Here is a 25,293-nt window from a genome sequence, read left to right on the forward strand (position 1 = left end):
TCATGTGGCATAAACCAGTCTTGTACACAATTCGTAGCAGCAGTTTAAGTTCCCTTTAGAAAAATATGAATTCTACACATTTATTACTGTTTCCTGCATGGGATGAAATCACTAGGATTAAACTTCCTTCGTGGACAGAGAGAGAGAAGAGAGAAAGGAGACATACAGAGAGGAAAGAGAAGATGATGAATCATTCTGAAAATGGAATCAGACTGTCACATAGCCCCCAAGAGTTATTTCACAACAGCCTCAAACAAGGTTCTCTCTTTTTTTTTTCTTTTTCCTGTGTTTATTTTTTTTTTGCGCTTTCACAGTCAAGTGCTTAATGTAGTGATTGAATTATCTCAATGTTAAGTCCATTGCAACTCAGGCAAAAGAATTTCAGAAGATCCTTTTTTTTTGTTTTTTTTTTTGTTTGTTTTTTGTAAAAGCCCTGAGAGAGGAAAAAAAAATAAAAAGATTCAAACAAAAATCGTATAGAGACAAATTAGCTGAACATGCAAACTAAAGCCTAAGATTCACCCATAGTTTAAACACATTATAAATTTCACAGTTTAATATTGGGGGAGGAGGGGAAACAAAAAAAAAACCAACAACAGCAACAGTTCTCAGTCAAACTCAACTAATAAAAATGTCAATAAAATGTGGCAAGACCTTATACTCTACTAGGATATAGATAAAGGCTAAATAAAGCTTTAAATCAATAGTGATTATTGCTAGCAGATGTCCCGGCAGGCTGCTGGGAATTAATTACTTGCTACATTGTTCTGCAGCATATAGTTTAGTAATGGCTTCTCCCCCACAGTATTGCGCAGTTTAGTGTGGAGAGTTGCAAAAAAAAAAAAAAACAAAAAAACCAAAACAAAAAAACAAAACAAAAACAAAACAAAAAAAAAGACAAAAACCAAAAATACCCAAAATAATAATAATAATAATTATTATAATTATAATAGTAATAACAATTTAAGGGATGCGTGAACTGGTTTTAATTAAGTAGAATGCACCTGGATAGAGCTTCAAATGAATCATTGGTTGTGATTGATTTATCTATATCTGGCGTTAGCTTTGTTTCTGAACTGGTTCAAACATCCCTATTTAAAAAAAAAAAAACACGAAAAAAATAGAAATCACATATACCTCAACCATTTTTTTTTTCTTATTCTATTCGCAAGAATATTACTCGAGAACGTTTCTCTTCCTTTGAATTCTGGACAGTGAGATTTCAGTCTCCAGAAATTTTCGGAGAATTTTTAATATAGATATAGATATATATAGATATATATATATTATATAATATAGACTGGGTCCGAGGCCCACTTCCTCCATGTCTGGTGAGAGCAGGAAAAGCGATTCTGCGGGGGGAAGAGGGAGGGTCACAGTGCGGGCTGGGCTGGGCTGGGCTGGGGGGCTGCAGTGGTGGAATAGCACAGTGAGGCTCCGGCAACGCTATTATGGCTCTGTCTGTCCCAGAGGTCATGACTGAAGGACAATTAACAAACAACAATAAGGACAACAACAACAAGGACAACAAAAACGCTGGGCACTCCTAAAAATGCGCAGCTACAGTAGGATACATTTCGCTTAACCCCTTCAATACTGGCGGCTGGAGCGTCGCCTGTTGCCGGCAACAGGAGCCATACGGAGAAATTCCAGCTGCCAGCATTAAAGGGGTTAAATTATTGATATGAAATTTAGACACACACCTCAAGTCTTCAAGCATCAACCCCAAAATCTCAGGAAGAATTTTTTTTTTAATTTATTTTATTTATTTTTAACATGTCTTATATCTGTAGTTTTATTACCAGTAGTATTTTCTTGCTCTAGAACATGACAGTAGCAAGATGACGGTAAGGCTCGCATTTCTCTCCTGCTTGCTTTCAACTGGAAGACGGAGTAACTTTGCTCTTTAAGTAACACGCTGTCACCGTTGTGATTGCAACGAGATTAATCTGGTACTCGCAGTGCCTTTCTTGTGCACATGGAGGGGCCTTATCCAGCCCCCTCGTTCTCGCACACTTCTCCCCCCAACACACACGCACGCACACGCACCCACACGCACGCACTCGCACCCCACCACGAGTGAGATGTTCCCCTGTACAGGTGTGATGATACCTCGCTGGCCTCCTTTTGACTCTCCGGTCAGAGGAAGGGTTTCATTTAAAGTACAGTAGAAGAGCTGCAACATAAGAAGAGGAGCTGGTGAAAGCGTTAAGTCAAAAACATTTTGAGAGGGGATCCAAGCTGCGTTATACATTTGCGTGGGCAAATATTGCCCATTGGTTTCTGCTGACTGCAGAGACAAGCGAACTGATGGATTTATAAAATAATAATAAAATAATAATAATAATAATAATAATAATATACTGAAGCAAATCAAACATATATAACAGCGGGTGCATAATTTCCATAGGTTACGTTGCTATGTAACTCTTCTCTGCATACACGCTCAGTCCATGACGGCCAGAAAAACCCCCTAGGATTTAGAAGACCATTTCTAATGCTGAAAAGTGGAAACAAGCGTGAGGTTGAAATTCGTTGTGTTTCCTGCTTTTGGCTTGAACCACTTTGAACACCTTCAACTGCCACGTTGTTCAGGCCTGGAACAGGCTTAATGCTCCACCATGTGGCAAATGCAAGAACATCTACTGAGAAAAAACAATAAATCAACATCTCATCTGCATTTCCTCTGACTATTTCATATGAAATTCACATAATTTTTCTTCCAGTTATTGGCTGTGGCATCCAAGGGCCTCCCACCCCACTGCCCCCATTTCCAGCTCAGAGAACAAACACAGCGACTATCACAGATATACAAGAACAAGCTCACGCACACCAATACAAAAGGTAACATTAATGCTTAAATGAAAAAGGTCCTCTCCAAATAATTCATTAAAATATTAAAAAAAATCATTTTTGAAAAAAATCTATAATACCAAAAGATCTAATAAAGTAGTAAGGCACTCAAATCAGTATGTACTGTAGTCTCTTGCATTATTATACTGAAAGGCATATGGCACCGCATCCAGTCTGCCATACTCTCCCCGCAGCGGTAGGTCGCTCTTCCAGAACAAGACTCCAGAAACCTTGCTCTGCTGGCTTCAGTTTGCATGCTGGGACGGGTCCGACCTCCTAGCAAGTCATTCAACCCCCAAGAGCTGAGGCGCGCTGTCTGCAGAGGCAAGGATGTGATTCATGGGAGACTTTCTGTTGTGCATCTCCAGCAAGTCTTGAATGAAACCTGAGGGCCTCTCGTGCTCGGAGCTACCCCGAGGTTCCTGCTCTTTTGCGGTCTGTTTCTGTGCGCTCTTGGTGGGCTCCGTCAGGCAGGTGCTGGCTCCTCGCCCACTCGGCCTCTCCTCTCTGCAGGGGGAGTCCTTGACCGTGCTGGCCGGGGACTCTTTTCGGCTTCCCACGAGGGATGCATGGCTACCGATGCCCCCCGCGGAGTCGCACTCGTTTTCTGAGATGGGGTTGGTGCCACTGTGGCTAGACTCATTTTCGCTGTCTTCTCCACACCTTGACTGGGTCTCCTCCTTGTCGCTCTCCTTCCCATGGTTTCGGGCATTTTTGACTTTCTGGTGTATGCGCTGGTGACGAACCAGGCTGTGTTTCAGAGTGAAGGTCCGTTCACAGGTTTGACACTTGTACGGTCTCTCACCTAGAAGAGAATTAATAGACAAAGTCAGCCGTAAGGTCACAAACATGCCTCCCTCTTGTTTCAAGCAGCGTAAGAACACTTTGGAAATTCAGTACCTATATCGAACATGGATGTCATGTTTATGCAGTTTTTTTGCTTCTGAACTAGCCGATGGCATGCAAGCAGGAATACAGATAAATCCCTTGGGGCACAAATGAAAAACCAAAACTAAGAGTCTCGAGATTTCTACAAGCTTGGTATGACCCTGCACTAAGGAGGGAGGAAGACCATAAGCCCCAGGTGCTCGTTAGCATCCCATCTAATTTAGCCAGCAATTTTTCCGGAAGAAGTTTGCAGTTGTCCTCTGGAGCTCAAAAGCCTTTGTGAAACCAGCCCCCCACGGGGGCTCCCTGCTGCAGGTCAGCCCCTCATACATGCGGAGAGAGAGGACTTGAGATGGAAGGATGAGGATACTGCCCAATCAACTGTGGTCAACAGCGCTTAAAACTGAACCAAACAGCATAAGAGAAAACACCTCCCTCTCTCTTAGATGCTGACACGTGGGCAAGCATGAAATGTGCAAGTTAATCACCAAAGTCGAAGAGGAGATGTCAGGAATTACCCTTGCCAGAACAGCCCCCTCTTTCTGTGATGCAGAAGACAGGATCACCATGTTTCAACACAGACACAGAGCAGCTAAAGGACCTAAACTTGTCAGGCGTTCATGGGACATGGGAGGTGTCTGTTAGAGGTGATCAAAAGTTACTGCCCCAGTGAAAAATGCTTGCCTCAGGATGTTATTTACAGAGCTGCTGGTGTTCCTCAGCCCACTGGTGCTTTAAGACAGGAGTGACATGTGAAAGCCCCTGAAAAAACTCTTCACACCCATTCCAGAAATGCTACTCGGAGGACAAAATTCCTCCTCTTATTTTGCAATCTTAAGCCGCAGAGCAGCTGCAGGCATCCTCTGCTGTAATCACCAGGTAGTCTGCTCCAATTTCAGAGCTGCTTTTTGCACCCGAAATGCTTGAATACTTTCCTAAGCATGAACTCATCAGAAAACAAAGCAACCACAGCCGCACAGACAAAATTGCCCCAAAGTCCCAACCAAGCACAGTGTCCCAAGGTGCTGTCTGCCCTCAAGAACCAAAGGTCCCACCCTGACCGCTGCATTCTCTGTTTCCGATTGCTTCTATTAAAGATTTTTCAGTGCTGCAACTCCATCAAGACACCATCTTGTGTCAATGAGCATACAGAACACAACACTTGCGGCTCCTTTCTCACTTGTAATAACACTTGGGATCATTTAAAGGAAACCAATTACAAACTTGAGGTGGCTGGCTGAAATGCGCAAGTAGGTCCTGCTGTCTGTGGGAAGCCTCACGCTTCTTACAAACGTTTCTCTCCAGCGCCCTGCTCTGGCATCTGCTATCAAGAGAGGGCACGGCTCCCCAGGAGTGTTTTCAGGTGACAGCCTTTGCCCATCTGGCACTTGGCTGTGTCCGATGCAGCACCGTGGCTCACCCTGCGCTTGGGCATGCAGCACCAGAGCACCCCACAACTACTTGCTTGCAGGGAAGCAGCCTGCACAGGGAGAACGAAACATTTCCAGCCCAACTGCCATTCAGTAGGCAGGCAGAGGTTTCTTGCATACTTCAGTGTATTCCAAACTTTTCTATTCTCAGTAAAGAAATACCAAAACCTTACAGTTATCTTTAAAAAACCCCACACATTAAAACCAAAGTACAAACATTACAACCTGACAGTATTTTGTCAATATAACTGAACAAGTGGGAAGGAGAGAAGGAGGAGGCGAGTCAACCCATAGCATGGAGGCAAAATCCTCAGCTGAAAATGGGTTGAACTAACAGCAGGGATAGGTGGTATTTACATTTATTAAATTTGAAGAAAGCACTGTCCCAGGTTCCTATTCAACACCTATTCTATGTTAAAACATCCTTCAGTGTCAAATAAGAAAGAGAAACAAATGGGAAAAAAACATACCGACAAGGCCCACATAGCTCAGCATGCAATGAAAACAATTCAAACATATGGTATGGGAATCACCATGGGCACACATCATTTGGGGGTAAAGCTCAGTACTTTACATATTAGCATCTTCCCAAAGCTTCTGAGTTAGTATGAAAATAGGCACAAGAATGGGACCTGTCACCTGTTTCACTTGTGGCTCAGTGCCAGAAGAAAACAGCTCAATTTTGCACTCAATAGGTCAATATTTATGACATAGAAGGGTAAAAAGTCTGGCTAAGGCACTAGGCTTTGGTGTAGTTTACTAAACATCACTGTCAATTACAGCACAAATATTTCATTAATCACAAAGACCTTGTCTTCAGCAGAGAGCACCTTCAAAAGATACAAAATGTCAAACTGCACCAGTTTTCCCATGTCAGAGCAGCTCGCTAACAGGTAAAATGCATCATTAATAAGGATGCATTAATAAGGATGAATGATTAATTCACCTTTGAGCTGGCTCGTGGCTTCATCTCATTTGCAAGGCACTGCTACCAACTGTGTTATCACATAAAGCAATCCCACGTATTTTAACTGCCGAGTCCAGTCATGGGACAAGCATTTCACCACCTGTGTTCCAGCCTCCCTGCCCAAGCCTGAATGAAGAGGAGGGTCCCCACTGTAGCTTTGCCTTTCTCTCAAGCAGCAGGTCACGCAGATCACCAGCGCGTTACCCGTACCAGGCTTAGATAATCAGACAAAACCAGGCTGTCTCTTTCTAAACTTTCACTCGGAGATGAAGTCGTATCATACACTGCCACGTTTCTCCATTGCTCGTCAAAATACTGGGAAAAGGTAGAGCCACGCGCACGTGACAAGAAGAGAGTCGGAAGCTGGACAGAACAGCTTCCCAGGGATCTCCACACTTGCTTTCACCTCTAAACTCTGCAAGCAAGCATGGGGAAAAACAGTTTGGGAATTGAAGATAGGGCAGTGGTGGCAACTCCTGCTCCCTCAATAGGCTTTGTATGCAGCATGGGGGACTGGAGCAGAGGATACACCTTGCAGATACCTGCAGGACTAAAAGCAGTGTTGCCAACCTCAAGTGCTAGCAGCCATCGTGCACCTACAGAGCAGATGCCTCAGTCTGGTGGCAGACCTGCTCGTCACCTGTTCTGCCCTCAAGCCTCCTCTTACCTGTATGAGACCGCATATGTCGCGTCAGATCTTGCAGAGACCAGAAACGCTTGTTGCACACAGTACAGACTTTCTTTCTTTTGTCTGCTTTTGCAGTACTCTTAGCCCCATCAGTCTTTGGTTTTTTGTCATCACTGCTCTTCTCAGTGGACTTTCTCTCTGTGCCTTCCCCCTCAGAGATGCTTTCGCTCTCTTCATTCTCCTTTCCTGTTGCCTCACAGTCCACAGGAGACTCCACTACCTTCAAGTCCATCGGAGACTCTTCCTGCTCAAGACCACAGTCCTGCATCGAGGGAGCTCCTGCATCATCCTGAATGCTTTTGCTTTCATCCTCACTGCTCCTTTCATCCTTTCTGTCCTCACGAGTGTGGGCCTTTTTGTGACGGCTAAGAGTGCCAGCAAACTTGAAGGTTTTGCCACAAATGTCACAGGCATGTTTCCTTTCAGTCTGAGAACTGCTGCCTGCACTCTGGTCACTCTCTGCCAGCTTGAAGTCCATTAATTTGCTGGCAAAATTGAGGTCAAGACTTTTGTTACTTACAGAATCTTCCTCAGGGCCCTCTTCATATCCATCCGCTTTTTCTTCGGCATCCTCTTCTGCCGGAGGGGAGTCAGCCTTTTGCTCCTCCTTGGGGCCGCACTCACTCTCTGGTAGCTCTGTTATTTCCTCCGGCTGTTCCTTCTCACAGGAGGTCAGGTCCAAGACTTCGTTTCCTGTAGCTAGTGCCTCCGCATCAGACTGGCTGTCTGCAAGCAAACAGAGAGAAACTTTCACTGGGATGCTCTCTGCTAATTCACAACTACCAGTGGTAAGGCTGCACATGGACCCACAAGCATTGCTTCTGATCAAGCATCCCAACATCTGTTTCTCTTATCTGTGACCCAGGCCAGTAACTTAGAGCTGAAAAGACATCAAAACACCGCAGAACCCAATTAACAAGATGATTAAAAATCTGTAACAATATGCTTTCTTTTCCAAAATACGCTCACATTCTTGGCAGTTTCTTGAAGCCATTTTTTACTATTAGCAATTTTACCAGAGAGCACAAAATGCTGAGACACCAAAGAAGAGCTGAGGTCACTACTATTAAAAATACACCGTTCCAGAGACACATGGATGTATTAAACTCATGTATGAAAAATATGGACATAGATTCAAGTAATATACATCCACATATTAATCAAACTAATCTATAAGTAGCAGGAAATGCTTTTCAAAAGGAATGTAAAGGCCTCATGCAACCAACTGGTACAATTAAATGTTAAAGGTTAGGGCAGACAGTACCACAGAGGTCATTTTAAAAAGTTGGGTATACATCATATAAGCAAAAGATGCAGAAGTTTGTCCACATGTGGGTCTTTGACACACACTCTTTGACACACCACCTGGAACCAAAACATAAAGCCAAGATGCAGTAACAGACAGTACCCTTCGCTGTTCCACAATTACTCCAACAAGAAGGCAAAAACTGCCTAAGATGTTCACCTTAATGATCTCCTCTGCTTCCTTATCAGCTTGTAGCATTAATGTTGCTGAAGATGTAACATGTGTCCAAAAAATTAAAACAGATAAGGTGCTTGAGGAGAACAAAGGGCTGGAGCTGTACCCCTTCAGAGGTCTATACGAACAGTGTACCTGTAAATAGGAAATAAGCTGGACTAGATCTGGAGGCCAAAGCTGACGATGATGCACAGCATGTTAACTGCATCCCCAGTGCCACTTTCCAGCAACCGTTCCGGGACATGAACTTTGCAAACTGTGCTTTCTGAAAGTTGAAACTTTCCTTGCTTTAAATCTTACACCCCACCTCCTTCTTGTTGACAGCATGCAGCCAAGGGAGCACACAACCTACCAGGCGTTTCAGCATTCATCTGCAAGCCCGATAGCTGCTGAGTAACTACAGGGATTTAGAAACTCTAGTAGAGCAGTTTAAGTTCTCCATTTGACATAGTACATGTGCTTGTCTCCAAATTGCTTAGATTTCCTAATACAGGCTTTTTTCATAAGCAAGGAGTAATGACAGAAGATAAGAACATAGTTCTCAGGCACTTAGTAGTCTGAATGTAGTCTTGCAACATGAGTTGCATTGACCCCACCTCCTCGCACAAGTGATAATAAATGGCCATTAGACAAATGTCAAAGCTTAGCAGCATTTCCAGTAATCGTGAACAATCACTTAATAGAGCATAATCCTCGGTACGCTTTTTCTTGGGGGGTGGAAGGGGGAGAAGTGACCTGTCAAAAAAAATAATCTCGCCTTTTAATCAAAACAGATCCGTTTACACAGACAGTGGATTACACAAAAGCTTTCCACAAAGTTCATTGCTCATGTAATTATCTGTCCATTAAAACATGCAACCGAGCCATAATCTGTGTATAATGCTGGAGAATTTGAGGATGTGGGCATCTGAAAACGAAGGTCACCTACAAGTGCCCTATGAATCTGCATTTGAATTCTGCGTTTTGACTTATTGATTATCTCTTGGCTATATTAATGCAAAGAAAAGAAAAAAAAAAGAAAACTATTACAAACAAAAAGAGGTCACTTGTAAAAATCAAGCTGAAATGCCAATGCATAATAATTAAGGGGAAGCACTGCTCCGCAACCCAGAGAAACAGGATCCAGGCAGGTATGAGACGCCGGCCCACGCACGGCGCTCCTGGTTACACGCAGGTAGCCGGGTCTCGCAGCTTGCCGGCACAAGGCAAGGGAGCGAGCCCAGAAGCCAAAGCCAGGCCATACCTACACAGGGGAGATGTTTAAAAAGGAGGCATGGCTATGGGTTCCTGCCTGCCGCCTCCTTCCACACCCTGCGTTTGGGGCAGGACGAGCGCATCTGGCTCTCACTGGCAGCGCCTCGCCTTGGCCGGAGAGCGGGGATGAAAGGAAGGATTAATGGCAATCGATGTGGCTCCTGCTGCTGCTGGAAGGGTCCTTGTCCTTCCTCGGCCACCCACTCCTGCCCCAGCCCTTGCACGGCCCTAACGTTTACACAGGGTCTTTTTTCCCAGAGCACAGGTCTATGTTGGACTGAAGCAACCCTGTAGCCACCACTCCCTTTAAGCCAAGGGCAGGGGCGAATGGAAACAAGAGGGAAGAGGAGTTTCCTCCCCAGCCACCTTTGGTTCCTACCATCACAAAGACGTATTTGCGGATGATGGACAAAGAGACAAAAAACGGAGCGGCTCCAAGGCGCAAAGACCTTGAAGTGACACCAACAGAGAGCACCTACGACGGCTGCTGTACCCCTGCCATGGGTGCTCATCCCCAGCAAAGTGGGGGGCACCTCCTGGCAGGCGTGGGCCACCCTGTCCCATCCCCAGCGAGGTCAGGGAACACTCCCCGAGGGGATGCACGTTAGGCCAAAGAAAAACCGCAAGCACAGCACGGAGGGGGTTCATTAGGGAGTGGGGCAGGAAACCACGTGAGCTCTGTTAGGATGGAGAGGAGGGAAGGGCACGAGGAGACCAAGATGGAGAGAGATGGAGAGAGCTCCTCTTTTATTGTACCCAGAGAGATGTTTTGTAACTCTCTGCTGACCAAACATAAGACAGCGGATGTAGAATAAGTTGGATTTTCAACAGGAAATATCAGGAGCAAAGTGATCGAGGGCAATATACACTGGTAGCACTCAAGTAAGAGCAAGCCAAAACCAGAATGTCTTAAAACTCCCAAATGCAGAAGTCCAAATTTTCCCGATTTTCCCTAACTTTTTCTTCTTCTGTTTCCAGTATTTCCAAAATTATACTTTTTTTCTTATAGTATATTCATCCTCCAATGAATCATACCTGAACTCCTATCTCCTTTTTTCCTCTCCTCTGTACCCTGGGCCCCTTCCCACCTGTTATTCTGTTCTTGTGTGGCTGGCCTGCAATTACATTTTCCTGTCCGTGAGAGAGACACTCCGAGGCATAGGTGGTCCACAGTGGCGTTGCCTTACTAACACAGGCACACAGATGAGGTCAACACCAAGAAAAACAAACACGAAGTTTAAACAACGTGCCTTCACAAAGCGCAAAGACCGCTTCAGGCCCCGGGAGCACAGATGCACACAGGCTTTCTCTTCCAAAGCTGGCCCACCACCCCCGAATGAACACATTCAAAACTCAGGCAGGGATGTAGCTGTGAACATACTGACATGCATACGTGCCTGGGTAAGCGCTCTTCCTTCTTACCTGCACAAACCAGACTTGCCATTTTCTTCGTCAGGAAGGAGTTTCACAGGCCCCTTATGAACTTCATGCATATCGTAAAGCGGCAGTCCCCGACTAGTTGAGCTGCTCTGTGGTTACCCCCAACCTGCGCGGTTGGTTTTGCAGCTGGTGAAAAAGCGAGCTGCTTTGCACAAACCCTGGCTGTTTGGGGATGGGTGAGAATCACCCCAGCTCTGCTGCAGCCAAACTGGAATAGCAGAAGGGGAGCTGCGAAGGTGTGTGGGAAACACGACGGTCATGAAGACAGCCATGTCAGGTCTGGTGTGGGACTTTTCCCGCAGTGCAAGGGACGGCTCCAAGGGTAGTCTCGCACTGGCAGCTGCTCCATCCACTCCAGCAGAGGTTAGTCTTGGCCTACGCTACTGGTTTTTCCCTGCTTACATGCCTACGTGCAGCAACAGAAACCTTGCTGGCCATACAACTCCAGCAGGCTTGTATCTTACACAAGGAGGAGGATTTTGACCAAGCCTTCAGATCTGGGCAAACATCCCTCCAACAAGGCCAAGCTCCTCTCACACAGGTAATTCATGTTTCCAGAATTTTGCTGATTTGCAAGTGCAGAACAGTTGCTTGCATCCAGGCAGTGAGGAAAGCAGGGTGCGCAGGAAAGGCCTGCCATTTCTTTCACCCCTTTCCCATCTTTCACTTACTAAGGTTGTAAAATGCTTTCCGGTCTATTTGTTATCCCACAGATATTTACGCTCAGCAAGTCAAGAGGACAAGAGTGGAGAGGTCTGCTTGCCAAGGCTCCCACCCACCGCTACTTCTTCAGCAACCGTGGGAGCAGAATACATTACCTTGTCACGCACAACCAGAGTTTGTGTCGCTCCCCCAAAGCGAAGATAAGAAAGTGACACTATTTGATGATGTCAATTCTGACACCAGAGTCAAAGAACATGGGCAAGGTAAGGAAGAGAGAGAAGACGAGCAGGGAGGTAAGGACGTACAGAGGAAGGCAACACGCAACCACTGGTAGCTCAGCTGCTGCCTCATCAGCTCCTGGGAAAAAATGAACTTCTCAGGAGATATATTCATAAGCAAAACCTCAAGGACTCCATCTGAGAATCCAAAAACTTTTCCGCTTGCATGAAAGAAACCACTATATAGTTGCAGCCAAAATCATTTTTCCTTCGAACTGTGGAAAGAAAAGACTGTTTTGCTCTAGTCTATTTACAATTCAAGTTGCAGTTTTCAGTCAGCCCAGTCAAAAGACTCCGCTTAATCTTTTATAGGTGGCAAGAAAGAAAGAGAAAGAGGTGGCAAGAAAGAAAGAGAAACGCAAACCAAATTAGCAAGAGACATACCAAATGTGGAAAGTTTCAGATTAAAGAGCAGATACAGATCAAGGCAGCGAGGTTGCTGGTTTGATTCTGTTTTCCCGTGGTTTTCTTTTTTCCTGGAACTAAGGTGGAATAGAGAGCAGAGCCTGAGATGCTAAGGAGTTGTTAGATAAAACAGGATGTTGTAATGGAAACTATTTTGTGACTTTAAAGCAAGCGTTTATTGCCAAACATTCCTGACATCCCGAGAGAAGCGTTAGAAAAACCATCGCATAAATAATGCTCAAACTTGGAGCAGACAAAGCACTGGAAATGGATGTTTTACAAGCAGTTGGCATTATCAGTCAGATGAGCCGACGATTTACTATTTTCCCCACATTAACTGAAATAACCCCAGCTAGTCTTACATTTTACAATAGACACAGCCACCACTAGGTGGCAGCAGTCTAGTAAATTTTGGATTTTTTGGACCCACTCGCACAACGCTGCTTTTACTTCCATCCACAAACGGGAGAACATCTTTCCAACCTGAGGAGTCAACCTACAAAATTTGGGGGGTTATCTTTGTCCGTTTTTATTGTAAACACTCTAAACACTAAAATTTAGCCACCTTCATTACATCACATGCACACACACAAGTTAAATATTTAGTTAGCCCACAGTTGAGGAAGCTTTGGTCATATCTGCATGCCTTTTGAAATGAAAACATTTGAGATACAAAAGGACTATTTACAGTAAATGGAACTGATTATATCTGGAGGAAAAGGAGAAAACCAATTCTGCAAAAAAAAAAAAAAAAACAACCACTTTTTGCCTTTGACACAAGGTATGATCCCCTAGTACCTTCAGGAGAGGAGCTGAAGTCACTAACACAAAGAAGAGTGTTCAGGACTGGCTCTGACTGCACCTAACCAAGTGGAAATCTACATTGAAGGGGCAGGGGAAAAAACCCAGACTTTCAGCTTGTGGTGAATTTCACTGTTTAGTGGAAAGGCAGTTTGATGTAGAGCTGGCAATGCAATCAGCAAGTTATACACCACCTCCTCAGCATCTTCCAAACAGCTCTAGCACTCAGGCCAAACCCCCAGCGGCAAGCAACTCTTGCTTTACCCTGAGCTGCAGCTCTAGAGTGGCTGTTAAACTTTGCCTGACACTGAAAATGAAGTTTCAAGCCCTTTGTCCTCTAGGAAATACCCACAAATGTAGTTCAGAGGTACAAACAGCTAAAACAGTTTGGAAAAACAAAAAGTCCCCCGCTATACCCAGCGCTCACATGATTTCTGGAGGGATCACAGAGTGGCAGATATCTAGAGCAAAGATGAACCCTGCTGAACGCCAATTGGAAAATTCACTGTTGAGTATACTTACTTTGTCAATATTTGCCTAGTTAGCACAGAGCAGTTGTGTTCGGCCCTCTCACATTAGGGGCAAGCCTCTTTAAGAAAGGGATCTTTCCTTAGCAAAGTCTCTTTCTGAATTACGTAAGAGATAATCCCTTACCCCATTCCCACCCCAGATCTCTCCTTCGTCAACTGTATTTTGTTGCAAGAAGGGAGCATTCAGAAAGCCCTAAGGAGACAAAGGCAGGGCTGCTTTAATGTGATGAAAGTGGGCGATTCATCAAGTTGTTCCACAATTTCATTGTACGCCTCTCCGCCAGTACACGTCTCCCCCGGTCTGACCGCTGTGAGCCGGGCGAGATGTCCTCAGTTTGTGTCAGGTGCCTCAGAGCATTCCCCTCCTCTCCACGCAGCAAGGACACATACAAGCCCCATCATTTACACAGCCTCCTCATCTCTGAATCCCATTCAAAACCACCATCCTGTTTTTGTTTTGGTGTAAAACAAGACTAAAAGAAACCCTCTATAAACTTGTTCCCAGTGACACTCTATTGAATTGCACTTCCTGTCTTACACCTCATCTTAAAGCTTCGCTTCATTTATGGCTGACCAAACACCATCCGACCATCTCCCTTCATTCCTTTTCCTTCTGGCATACAGTGCAATCTGGACGATTATTCACTTCCAAATAGAGCCCTCACATGAGCTCTGCTTGTGAGCCCCAAGCATGCTACTCGCCCACCTTTTAAAACCAGCACAAAAAGAGAAACAGCCCCATTTTAAACTAAGCCACAGTTTCAAATTGTCAATTTACTTCCACTGATTTTGAAATCCGTTTTTCTTGGACAATGGAGGGAGACTGCAAGTCCAAAGCTGTTGAATGATTTTGGACCACGATTAAACGCCACTTGGCGAAGCCAGTTATAAACACTAAGCTGTGCTATAAAGCACACACACTAACTATAGCAGTATAGGATCTGGGCTCTTTCCTTGCTGTCTAAAGCTGCTGTCTGAAGACACAAAGCATTTGACAGCAAAGCCAATTTCAACAGCATCTATCCCCAGCGCCTCCCAGGAGATGCTGCCAACCCCACACCTCAGCTGCATCAATGTGCTCTTCCAGTGCCATACCGCCAGCCAGATCCGGGAACTGATCTCACGACTGCTGGTCCCTCCCCTTGCCCTTTTCATTTTTTTGGGCAGCTGGGTCAGCTACAGCTGTGGGGATGAACAGCTGGGAACAGGTTGAGCCAGTACGGCCCAGAAGTGCTTTGTGTTATCCAACCGTGGCCCAAGGCTCTGTCTGCCGGGGGCAGGTCGAACCACTCTGACCAGCCCAGTGGCGGCTGCTAAGAACAACATCTACGTTCCACCAAAGTCCTACCCATCCTATGTGCTGCGCCAGTGCTCACCTGAGCGGCTTTAGAAGCTCTTGCTTCCTCACCCCACTGACCAGCTGAGCTGTGTTAGGATCCCTCTGACTACAAAGAAGGTTTTCAACAGACCCAAGTAGGACGTTTTAGTTTCATTCTGCCGTGAAGATCGTCAGCGTTGAGCACTTTCAGAGCCCTTTCTGCAGACTTTTGTTCTGCGAGGGGATCATGTTATAACATGAGTCTTCCTCTCTCACGCTGTAGCCATCTGTTGTCTGCATAGGCAGGATGAGCCCACGTGACACCCCAGATACCGTGCTACAGCCCTGTGAAGTTACAGGCTGTTAACATGGTAACAAGCCAACTTAGTCTCTTCGTGATAGGCAAGATCAAATCACGTCGTAACATGTCCCCAGCATGGCAGATTTTAATGCCAGACTAGTACCGAGACCTGTATTACTACATTTGAATCACTGCAAGGCAACTTGCTGTATTAAAAGAAGAAAGGATGAGAGAGGCTGGGAAGACAGCAGACTTTCCCAAAGAAACCAGAGCTTAGAAATGTAAGAGGAAAATTCTGTGCACTCTTTTGTGCAATCTGATCAGCAGCTACCCTGAGGTTGAGAGTAACAACTCATTTGTAGTTTTAACTACCCTGACGCACAGAGCCAACTTCTTGCTGCTTTTAGGTTTGTCACTTCAACAACTCTCCCGTGAAACCGGCTCCAAGTGACACAAAGTGACCCTGTCTCTCCTGGAGGTGTGAACACCTTACAGGAATGGCTCCCCTGTGCAAACACTTTTCAGGCAAGGGACATGTACCACCATCTGCTGAGCTTCCTTCTTGCATCCACCCCATTTGGTTGGCACAGAAAAACCCTGAGTGACTGTGCTCACCCTTGGTTTCGTGTCAGTTTGTCCCTTCTGACTAAATGTCACTCACCTGCCTACAACAAAGCCTTGCGTGATCTGAGAATCTGCTTCGCTGTTAAACTCTCAAAATAGAGAGGGCAATATGATGGCAGGTGAGCTTCAATGCAGGCGAATATAAGGTGAAACACCTCTGGAAAAATAACCTAAAAGATGCCTATGTGATGCTGAACGTGGTACTGGCAGGTAGTCTCCTCCTTCAGGCAGGAGGTCTCGGAGCTGTCGCTGACAGTTCTCCAGGATCACTGGCTTGGCCTGCAGCAGCAGCCAAAGTAAAGCCGAGAAACACTGGGTACCACGAGCAAGGGTATTGAGAGTAAGACTAAGGATGTCCCTTCGCTGCTGCATAAAGCCCTGGTGTGCCCTTGTTTCAGGTGGTGTGTGTCCTCCTGGTCTCTACGCCACAGCAAGGAGATAGTTGTGTTGCAGATGGCACACACCAAACCTAATCCAAGCGATGGGGCAGCTGCCCTGTGAGGAGAGACCAGGAAAGTTCAGGCTTCTTGTTTTGAAGAAGAGCGTGTTATGATTGAGGTTTATAAATCGTGAAGGCCGCTGAGAAGGTGCACATAGAACTGCAATTCACCAAATCCTGCCATACTGGAACTAAGGGGGGGTCTCTGAAACTAGCAGGGGATCAGCTGAAAGCAGATTAAAAAAATAGTTCCTTACACAGCAGGTAGTGAACTTCTAGAGCTTGACACCAGATGAGGTTGGAGGCAGACTGCATCGGCGGGTTCAGAAAGCAATCGGGAGAGACTTGCAGACAGCAGGTCCATAAACAGGTAGTAAAGGGAGGAGGCAGGGATGTGCCCTGTAACACACAACCCTAACGCAGCAGTTGTGGATGCTGATAGAGCATTAAGAGGAACAAACTGCAGGAAGTGGCCAGGCCCATATGCTCACCCTAAATTGCACATCCTACCACTACCATCGCAGACACGAGTACTTGGCTGCACGTACCACTGCTCTAACGTGGCAGGGCGCTTCTCACGTCCTTATGCTTTGCTGGTCTGCAGCGTTCAGTCCAACCAAACACAACTTGGGCTCGCTATTCTGAGCAGCTGGGAAAAACTGCATGTGCCACTGTGAGATCCAGCACCCTCTTCCTTACACTGGGGGATAAGCACATTTCTCCTCAGGTAGCAGCCAGCAACTCCAGGTTTGTGCAAATTCTGTTAAATTTGGTAGAAAAGACAACTACACATTTGTGACAGGGGAATGGCTTTTGGCCTGACACAGGAAAAATGTATGTCTTTCTGTCCTTCTAATGTGTAGTAAGAAACTTCTTTGGTTTTTTCCTTTTCCCCCTTTACTGCTTGGTGACCAACTACAACATCCTGACTGCAAGCTCCTCAACAGCAGGCTCTCTCCTGACACGTCTATCACCCGTGTGAATTTGACACAACTTCCATCAAAGTCACGGGGCATCTTTCCATTGACTTCAGTGGAATCAAGCCTGATATGTTGAATAAGCAATCAATTGCTTCCCCACAGGAGAAAGTTTTTCATGCCTGTAATTCATTTAAATGACTAGAACAAGGGAAGGGACTGAGCGTAGGAAGAGTTGAAAGAAAAGCCAGGATAATTCAGTGCCATGAGGAAAGCGGACCTGTATGACATCTTTGTGATGAAGAAAGAGATTTTGAGGATAGTCACTTGTAAAAGGAGATCAGCTCTGGTCACACCTTCCGCCTCACACCCAAAACCTCTGAACACACACTCCCCCCCACCACACACACACCCCCAACACACACCCCACCCCCACAGCCAGCAGCCTCTTCGATACAACATTGTGGACAATCTTCCGCCAAGTTGGTTCTGTTCTAATTAACATCTCAACCTGTATGAGGGATTCCCCGCATCTTATAGACATCTCGGGCACTGTTTCTTTCTCTTAATTTTCTTCCAGTGTCAACACAACTTTTTAGAAGCATCAAGGCACTGCTTTTTGTAGGCTTTCAAGTCACCCTTTCTTTTTAGATGCCTGCTAAGTCAACCATAAATTTCTGGTTAGGAATACCACCACTTTCTGCACTTTTATTTGGCTTCATTCGCAATGCAAATACAAAACAGAACTTCAAAGTTGAGCAGAAATCCTTTTGCTTCATGATAGCCCAATTCCTTTCCACATTTCTTTTCAAGCATGCAATGACAGGATTAGCTGGGGATTAATTACTTGAAACTCAGCCTGCATCCCAGGTCACAATTTTCTCATATTTTCAGCCTTTAAAACTTCCCCATCAACCAAATATTTGTCATACAGACCAGTATTTACAGCAGGTAAGATATTCTTCTTTCCACACAAATGTCCTAGTTGGAGGTCTCAAAACCCAAACAAAAATCCTGCTCTGCTGTGCAAACCCCAATCCTCCCACCCGAAGTTATAGTCCTATTCCCAAGTGGAAACCAGACTGCTTTCTAAAAACGTCACCTTTGAAGGCACAAAAAAGATCATTCAAAAAAGCAGTGTCCTCTGCTTCCTGTATTGTCCCTTAAAGACAACTGCTCTTCTGATAAAATATACTTACTCACTGGAAGGTAACCTACACAGTCAGTTTAAGCACAATGTGATTTCATTTTTTATTAACTTTTTCCGTAAGAATGGTCATGGCCTGGATTAAAATACATTTGTGCCTACATATTGACTCAGAACTGACTGTAAAATTTGGTTAGCAGCACAGCAGGACTTGTCTAGGCTGGACACTTCATGGAAGCCAGTCATTTGAAGGGAGTCTTTTTCAATATAAAGGGTCATCTAAATAATCATGGCATGTAAGAAGATCATTCCTTAATTAAGATATCTCCTGCCACTGTTGTCCTAGGGGAAACACATTATCACCATGCTAAGGACAAATGTTGCAAAGTAAAGATGTCTACAATTTCACTTTTACTTAAAGTCATAAAAGCAAAGAATAAAAATGCCTCCAGTCCTTTTTTTTAATGACTTGTGTCCTCTGATTAACAGGAAACATTCAGGTGCATGGGCTAGGTATAACTCTATTCTATTTATTTATTGCTTTATTTTGTTTATAGATCTTTTCTTGTCCAGTTCATTCCTATTGTAACACCAAAACAAAACAAAAACCTAACCCTCTTCTGCCACTACTAAATCTCACTTTCTGCAAAAAATAATCTTGGGCCAAATAAGGTCTGGCAGTATCACTGAAAATATCCTCAAGTGATTCTTTGCAAATGGATTTACATTATTGAAAACAAACTAATGTCCAAAAAAGACCATTATTTTAATTTTATATTGAACCTAGTCTGATGCACATGCCATAAAAGGAGCAAAATTAACTGCACCACCTGCAGGGCACATCTTACTTGCTGCTCTGAGACTGAAAAAAGTCAAGAGCAGGAGAGAAGAGCAAAAAAGAAAGGCAAATCGAGTTGAACATAGACAAGTAAATTAAACAATAAAGACATCAAGAGAAAGAAAGTATTAAAAGCAAGTGTTCAAGCATGTTCAAACAAAACACAGGTACTGTGTTAAATACTGTATAAACCCAAGCTATGCCAAATTCCCAGTGCCCCACTTGTGAGCTTTGCATTAAAATAAAATCCGGTGAGGAAGGTGTATGCTTCTTCATGGAAATGCTTTTGAACTAAAAAACATGCGGTGGTGTTGAGGCAAGAATAAGCAGGGCGAAAGCTTTCACGAGAGAGACTTTTGGTTGCACGAGGGATGTGGGTTACTGGTAGCATGTGCGTTTTTGCACTTTCACAAAAGGTAAATATGATCTTGACACCACATGGAAGGAGTCCTCCATGTCAAAATTGTATTGAACATGAAAGGCACACTTGCAATAATCTTTTCACGTCTGTATAAACACAGTAGTTTAAAACTGGTAATATATAGATACTACTTAAATGCTCAAAATTATATATCCTTTCATCAATCATGCTCACTCATTATTAGCTTAGACCACTTACATAAATTACTCCAACAACAACTTCCCTTCAAACGGATGGAGAAGAGCTAGTTGCCACTTTTTAGTTGAAATGACTGCCTTGGTTTTTTGATAGCAGCATACTACAGAAACCTAGGAGCATGGACCAGCCTGCCTGCAGTGATTCCCTATGGCGCAGACATGCAGCATGCAGTTTGGAAGCTGATCAAGAGGACTCTCATCTATCCCATTCACATCAGCCTCTGTGCCCCTTCTCTCTCCAGGTCAGGGAGCAGTCATCAAGCCCAGACTATAACGTTCCCCTTTTCTCTTACAATAAGATTAGTGAATAGAATTTTTTCTTAACTCCTTTTAAAAAAACAGAACTATCTAACAAGTCACTGCCTGTGCAATAGGTGGGGACAAAAACAGTGCGTTGCACTATGACACTAGACGTCTCCATCAGAGAACCAACTTGCCCACCCAGAACACAAACCCAACAAACTGCTGTTATCTATCGCGCAGCTGCCAAATGCCTCCCATGCCACCATCACCTGACACTCACCACAAAAACACAGGGCTTGCTCCACCTGGATGCATCCTAGCGCCTGCTTTGGCACCACCTCCCTGGCCTAAATCTCCTCTACCTTCCTAGCTTACCCTTCCCTCTCCCCTCCAGTAAGCCTCATCTACACTGCTGCCACAGGGGAGCTGCTGCCAACTCCCAGTTTAGAAACAGAATGCTAGCGTCACCTGAAAGGAGATGCCCCAAGGCCAGTCAAAGCTTGCTGTGGGGTGGTCCTCCAGCAACAAGTCTCCTTCAACACTGCTCTGATGATATTAGAAGAGAGCTCAGTATTGTCATTGCCAGAGCACATCAACTGGAATCTGATTATTGCCACTGCTGTAGTATCACCAAAAATCTTGTATCTGCACTGAGGATCCAGCCCTGCTACAGCCACAGTTGCTTGCCTCCCTTGTGGGGATTGCAGCACAGGCTTTCTGAAAGGACGGTGTCTCCTTCCAAGCCCGGTGGTGGCAGGGGCGACAAGTTTTACCAGTGTAACTCATGGCCAAGTGCATTTTCCTGTCTTCATTAAGGGTTTACACCAGTGCTGCTACCTTGGAAGTCTGCCATCAATAAGCAGGTCAAACCCCTTAGTCTGGGAAAAGCCTCTCTATTGTTTTCTGTCTCACGAACAGTTCTTCAGTAACTATATATTTTTTTTGGAGAGCAGGGTGTTAGAAAACAATTGATACGAATAAAGAGCTCTCCTTCACCATGGAAAGTAAACTGTATGCTTAATAAGATGAAATAATTTGGTCTCTGTGGGCCAGAAAACAATAGCCTCACTGTTGCACTGATACCTTGCAAGTTATGTCCTCACGTCACCCAAAGCAAACTGTAGCAGGGACTGTTCCACAGCTCCGATTCCCTTTAAACCTCTTAGCTAACCTATTTTACCTCTTCACGACATGAATCGGTTGCTCCAGGAAACCTCAATTCCTTCAAAAAAATGAAGTTATCTTTGATGAGGCTGTACTCAATTCCCCTATGTTTCTTAAAAATATCCCTAACTTTTACTCCTTACACCAGGAGTTGAGATTGCAATGAAGCAAATAATATCAGCAACTGTGACTGACTTAAAAGGGAGCAACAGCAAGTAGAGCTTTGTGTTCTCTCTCTCTGAGCAGGATGAGAATCTGCTAATTACCTTATTACAGTGTGGGTGGAAAAAGGAGTGAACTTCAAATCAGCACACTATTCAACGCAGTATTTCCTTTATAGCGAAGAATGAAAAATAACCCCAAATCTAAAATAAATCTCCCTTCCCAATTCCTCCTTTTGCTTACACCAGGTTTGAGGTTACTTACACAGTGGCACAATATTAAAGATTCCATACATATCTCCATGCCTTAGAGCATAAGCCCACCTTTAGTTGTCTAGCACCGAGAAGAAACATTTCCTAGAGGCAAGCTACTACGTAATGCTCAGGATGATGTTTGTTGCATCCTCCTTCTTTGATCTGTCAAATAAAAGCCACCGCAAGAAAAAAAAAATGCTAAACACTGTATTATTTTATTTTCCTGCCACAATTCTATACTTACTTGCTCTTATTTTTATGGATCTTTTTATCATTACTGATGCAAACAAACAGCCACTGGAAGCAGCCAAACATGTAAGGCACAATGAAATATTCAACACACACGTTCACCTTCAAGGTAAGACAATAATAACAGAACACCTGAAAGCAGAGTCTCTTCCCAGGTACACTAAGTTATGCCACTGAAGTCAAATGGGTTTGAGCAGTTCAGTTTGCCCCCTTGATATGCAAAGGCACAGAGATTTTTCCATTACTGAAAAATTTACCACCACCACCACTATACAACAGCAACGGCTAGGCACTTGCACAATAACCAATACCATTCAGCCATCAGAGAGAGGTAAGAAAGGAAGATTCCTCCACGGGGAGGCCCCTCCTTGAGGAACATCCTCAGGGGCTACAACCCACCGTGAGCACAAGGCACTCTTACCTGTGTGAGTGAGCATGTGCCGCTGCAGGGAATTTGCCCATGGAAAGACTCGAGGACAGTAAGGACAGGGGATATTTTGCAGGCAGTCTGAGTAAGCGTTCCTCTTCCCTCTCAGTAGCTTATCTTCGGCAGTTTCCTTCTCATCTTCACTTGTTCCATTTCTGCCGCTGTCTTCCTTGAAATTGTCAGTGGACTGCAGAAACGGGCTGAATTTATTAGTGTCTGTGGTAGCCAGCATCTTCTCTATGCTGGCGAACTCTCCACTTGACTCCAGATCCACACCACTGCTAAGCTTAGGCTTATTTTTCGTTCCTTTCTTTCTACCTCTTTTCTTAGTCAACCCAGCATCAGCAATGGGAGACTGCTCTGGATCACACGCCTGAGTCAGGTCACTGGGCAGGCTGGAGTCTCTCTGAACAGCAGTCACGATTGTCACTTTTGCTTTGGCATTCCCTGATTTGTCACACCCAGTGGAGCTGCTCACTGCCTTGGGACTGGCGTCTGCAGCCTCCGTTTTCAGCAAAGCGGGAGCAGAAGACACAGATGAAATGATCTGTGCGATGGAAGCCAACGGTGGCAGCTCTTTAGTCACTGGAGGCTTTGGCAAGAGAGGTGGCGGTGGTGGTTTAGGCCTCAAGGGTCTCAGCAAGGCAGAATTGCCAAGGAGAGCTGGGGAAATGATCGGGACAGTCAAATGCAATGAACTTTTCAGTGGCTGGGGATGTCCGACAGCCCTGTTTTGTTCTGAGTTCCCATTGGCACCAAAAACCAAAGGACACTGCAGACAGTTATAGGCTTTATCACTGTTCCCAGAAGCAGCCAACTCTTGATTCCTGGCTTCACACGGGACATCATCTTTATCCTTCTTCAGGGCTTTGGGGATGGACAGGTCGATAGGCTCCATGGAACAGTCATAGAGGGACAGGGGAGAAGAGCCAAACAGGTTCTCCTGCTTCACTTGCACAGCACTCAGGTTTTTGTTCTTCTGAGAGAAATCCAACGGCTCGTCAAAATCCATCGGGAAGTTGCCCGCAGGTTCAAGTTTGATGGGAACGTGAGATGACGTTCCAAGCAAGAAGCCGTTTTGCGGCTCCAGGAAAGGCGTCATGGGCTTGCGGTCCATGTAAGTGCTGTCCTCCAATAAAGGAGGGTCTGTCTGGCTTTCCTGGGCACTGCAGTCCACCGCTAAGATGTAATTCTCAATCTCCCTTTCTTGCACATGCAAGTGCTGCTTGAGGATATGGTGAATGCAATTTCTCTTGGCCGAAAAGGCTGTGCCACACTCCTTGCACTCAAACGGCTTCTTCTTCTGGCAGCCACTGTGTGTCCTCATGTGAATGCGGAGGGCCCGGTAATGCTTCAGGTCCTCACCACACAGCTTGCACACAGTGTCTGGGGAGCAGAAGGCATCCACCATTTCTGCGGCATTGCTGGTAACATATTCAATATTCTTCTCTATATCCTTCCTGGTCACTTTGAGGTGCTTCTTTCGCAGGTGCCTCTCACAATTGGCTTTCACTGTGAACGGGTAGTGGCAGATTTTACAGATGTAAGGCCTCTCCCCGCTGTGTGTCCGCAGGTGCCGGATCAGCGCTGCCTTGTCAGCTGCGATGTAGTCACAGATGTTGCATTGGTATGGGGAAATACCCAAGTGAGAACGGATGTGAGCTCTCAGGACACCAGAGAAAGCAAACACCTGGTCACAGAAACGGCAGGGGTACAAAACCTTCCTCATGGTTGGGGCTTTCTTGTTCGCTGCCCCTGCAATGATGGCTTTGAGGTCTCCTTCTGTGACCTCTTGCTTGATCTTGGCTTCCATGCTCAGAGGCAGGAGAGCTTCGATGATGCTGTCCTGCTCCAGCTGTGTCTTCATCTCATGCTGAGTTAAAGGCTCTACTTTGGGCTGGAGGAGCAACTGCGAGGAAGGACTCGATTTGGCTCCTGGCTGGGGGAGGTGAGAGTTGGAGGAGGACTCCACCGAGTTCTTGATCAACCTCAGAGGGGGAGGTGGGAGGCTTGGGCTGATGCAGCCAGGGGAGGCTTGCTGGGCACTGATCAGAGGAGGAGGTGTAGAGGTTGCGACGACTGTTCGGGGCGTTACCAAAGGCTTTGGCTTCAGCGGTGGCATATGCTTGAAAATGGACTGCACAGGGACAGAAGGTGCCTTAGAAAGTGGAGGAAGACTGATTTGAGGAGGAGCAGAAGAAGCCATCTTCAAGATCTGCTGAATGTCTGCCAGCTCAATGGCAGACTCATTGGAGATGGGTTTTACCACAATACTGCTGTCAGGCTGGATGATAAAACCCTTCTGGAAAGGCTGCAGCGAGAGAAGCTTTATGTTTTCTTTTGTAGGGGGGAGGACTGAAAATGACCCTCCCATAGAGGCAGCTTCCAGAGGAGAGAGGCTGAGCAGACTGGTGCTGCCGGGTTCCTGAGGTAGGTTACTCTTCAGTGCTCTAAGCCGCATTTCTTGGACTTCATCTTGTGTATTGTCCTCTTGCTTGACAGGCTTGATGTCTTTGGTGTACTGTAGGCCCAAGGATGCCATGAAGGCTTTCTGGTCTGGGTTCTCGCCGGGTGGGGTCATGGACTGTGGCTTGTGCTTGTCTTTTCCCTGATCCACCACGTGAGTTTCTGTGTGCAGTTTGAGCGCCGAAAGCATGGGGAATGCCTTGTTACACGTCTCGCAAATAAATCGATGGAAGTCGCTGATGCACCTTCGCAAATTAGTTTCACACCAGACCTGCAAGACATGCAAAAATATTTAGAGTGGACATCTCAAACCGGAAAGGCATCACATGCTGCTGCAAAACAAAACCAGTTCACTCTCTCTTCCACTGCCCAAGTTAAGGAGTTCAAAGCAGCCACCATCTACCTGGCATGGAGATATTCCTGCTCCACAGCCTTTAGTCACTAAGTGC

At 45.4% G+C, this 25,293-nt stretch overlaps 1 protein-coding gene across 14 annotated transcripts in view; it reads right to left on the reverse strand.

The window, feature by feature from the left end:
- Positions 1-282: 282 nt before the first annotated feature.
- Positions 283-25,293, reverse strand: part of RREB1 (ras responsive element binding protein 1) — a 126,881-nt gene continuing 101,870 nt past the window's right edge. For 13 of the 14 annotated variants that reach the window (XM_075052124.1, XM_075052121.1, XM_075052128.1 and 10 more), the window contains 3 exons: positions 22,373-25,115; positions 6,806-7,552; positions 283-3,658 (listed from right to left, as the gene is read on the reverse strand). In XM_075052124.1, coding sequence (XP_074908225.1) covers positions 3,138-3,658; positions 6,806-7,552; positions 22,373-25,115 — 4,011 coding nt within the window. In that variant the 3' untranslated portion in view covers positions 283-3,137. The remainder of the gene's footprint in view (positions 3,659-6,805; positions 7,553-22,372; positions 25,116-25,293) is intronic. The other variant, XM_075052135.1, reaches the window with a different exon arrangement.

The sequence above is a fragment of the Buteo buteo genome, chromosome 20, assembly GCF_964188355.1.
Source record: "Buteo buteo chromosome 20, bButBut1.hap1.1, whole genome shotgun sequence".
NCBI lineage: Eukaryota > Metazoa > Chordata > Aves > Accipitriformes > Accipitridae > Buteo > Buteo buteo.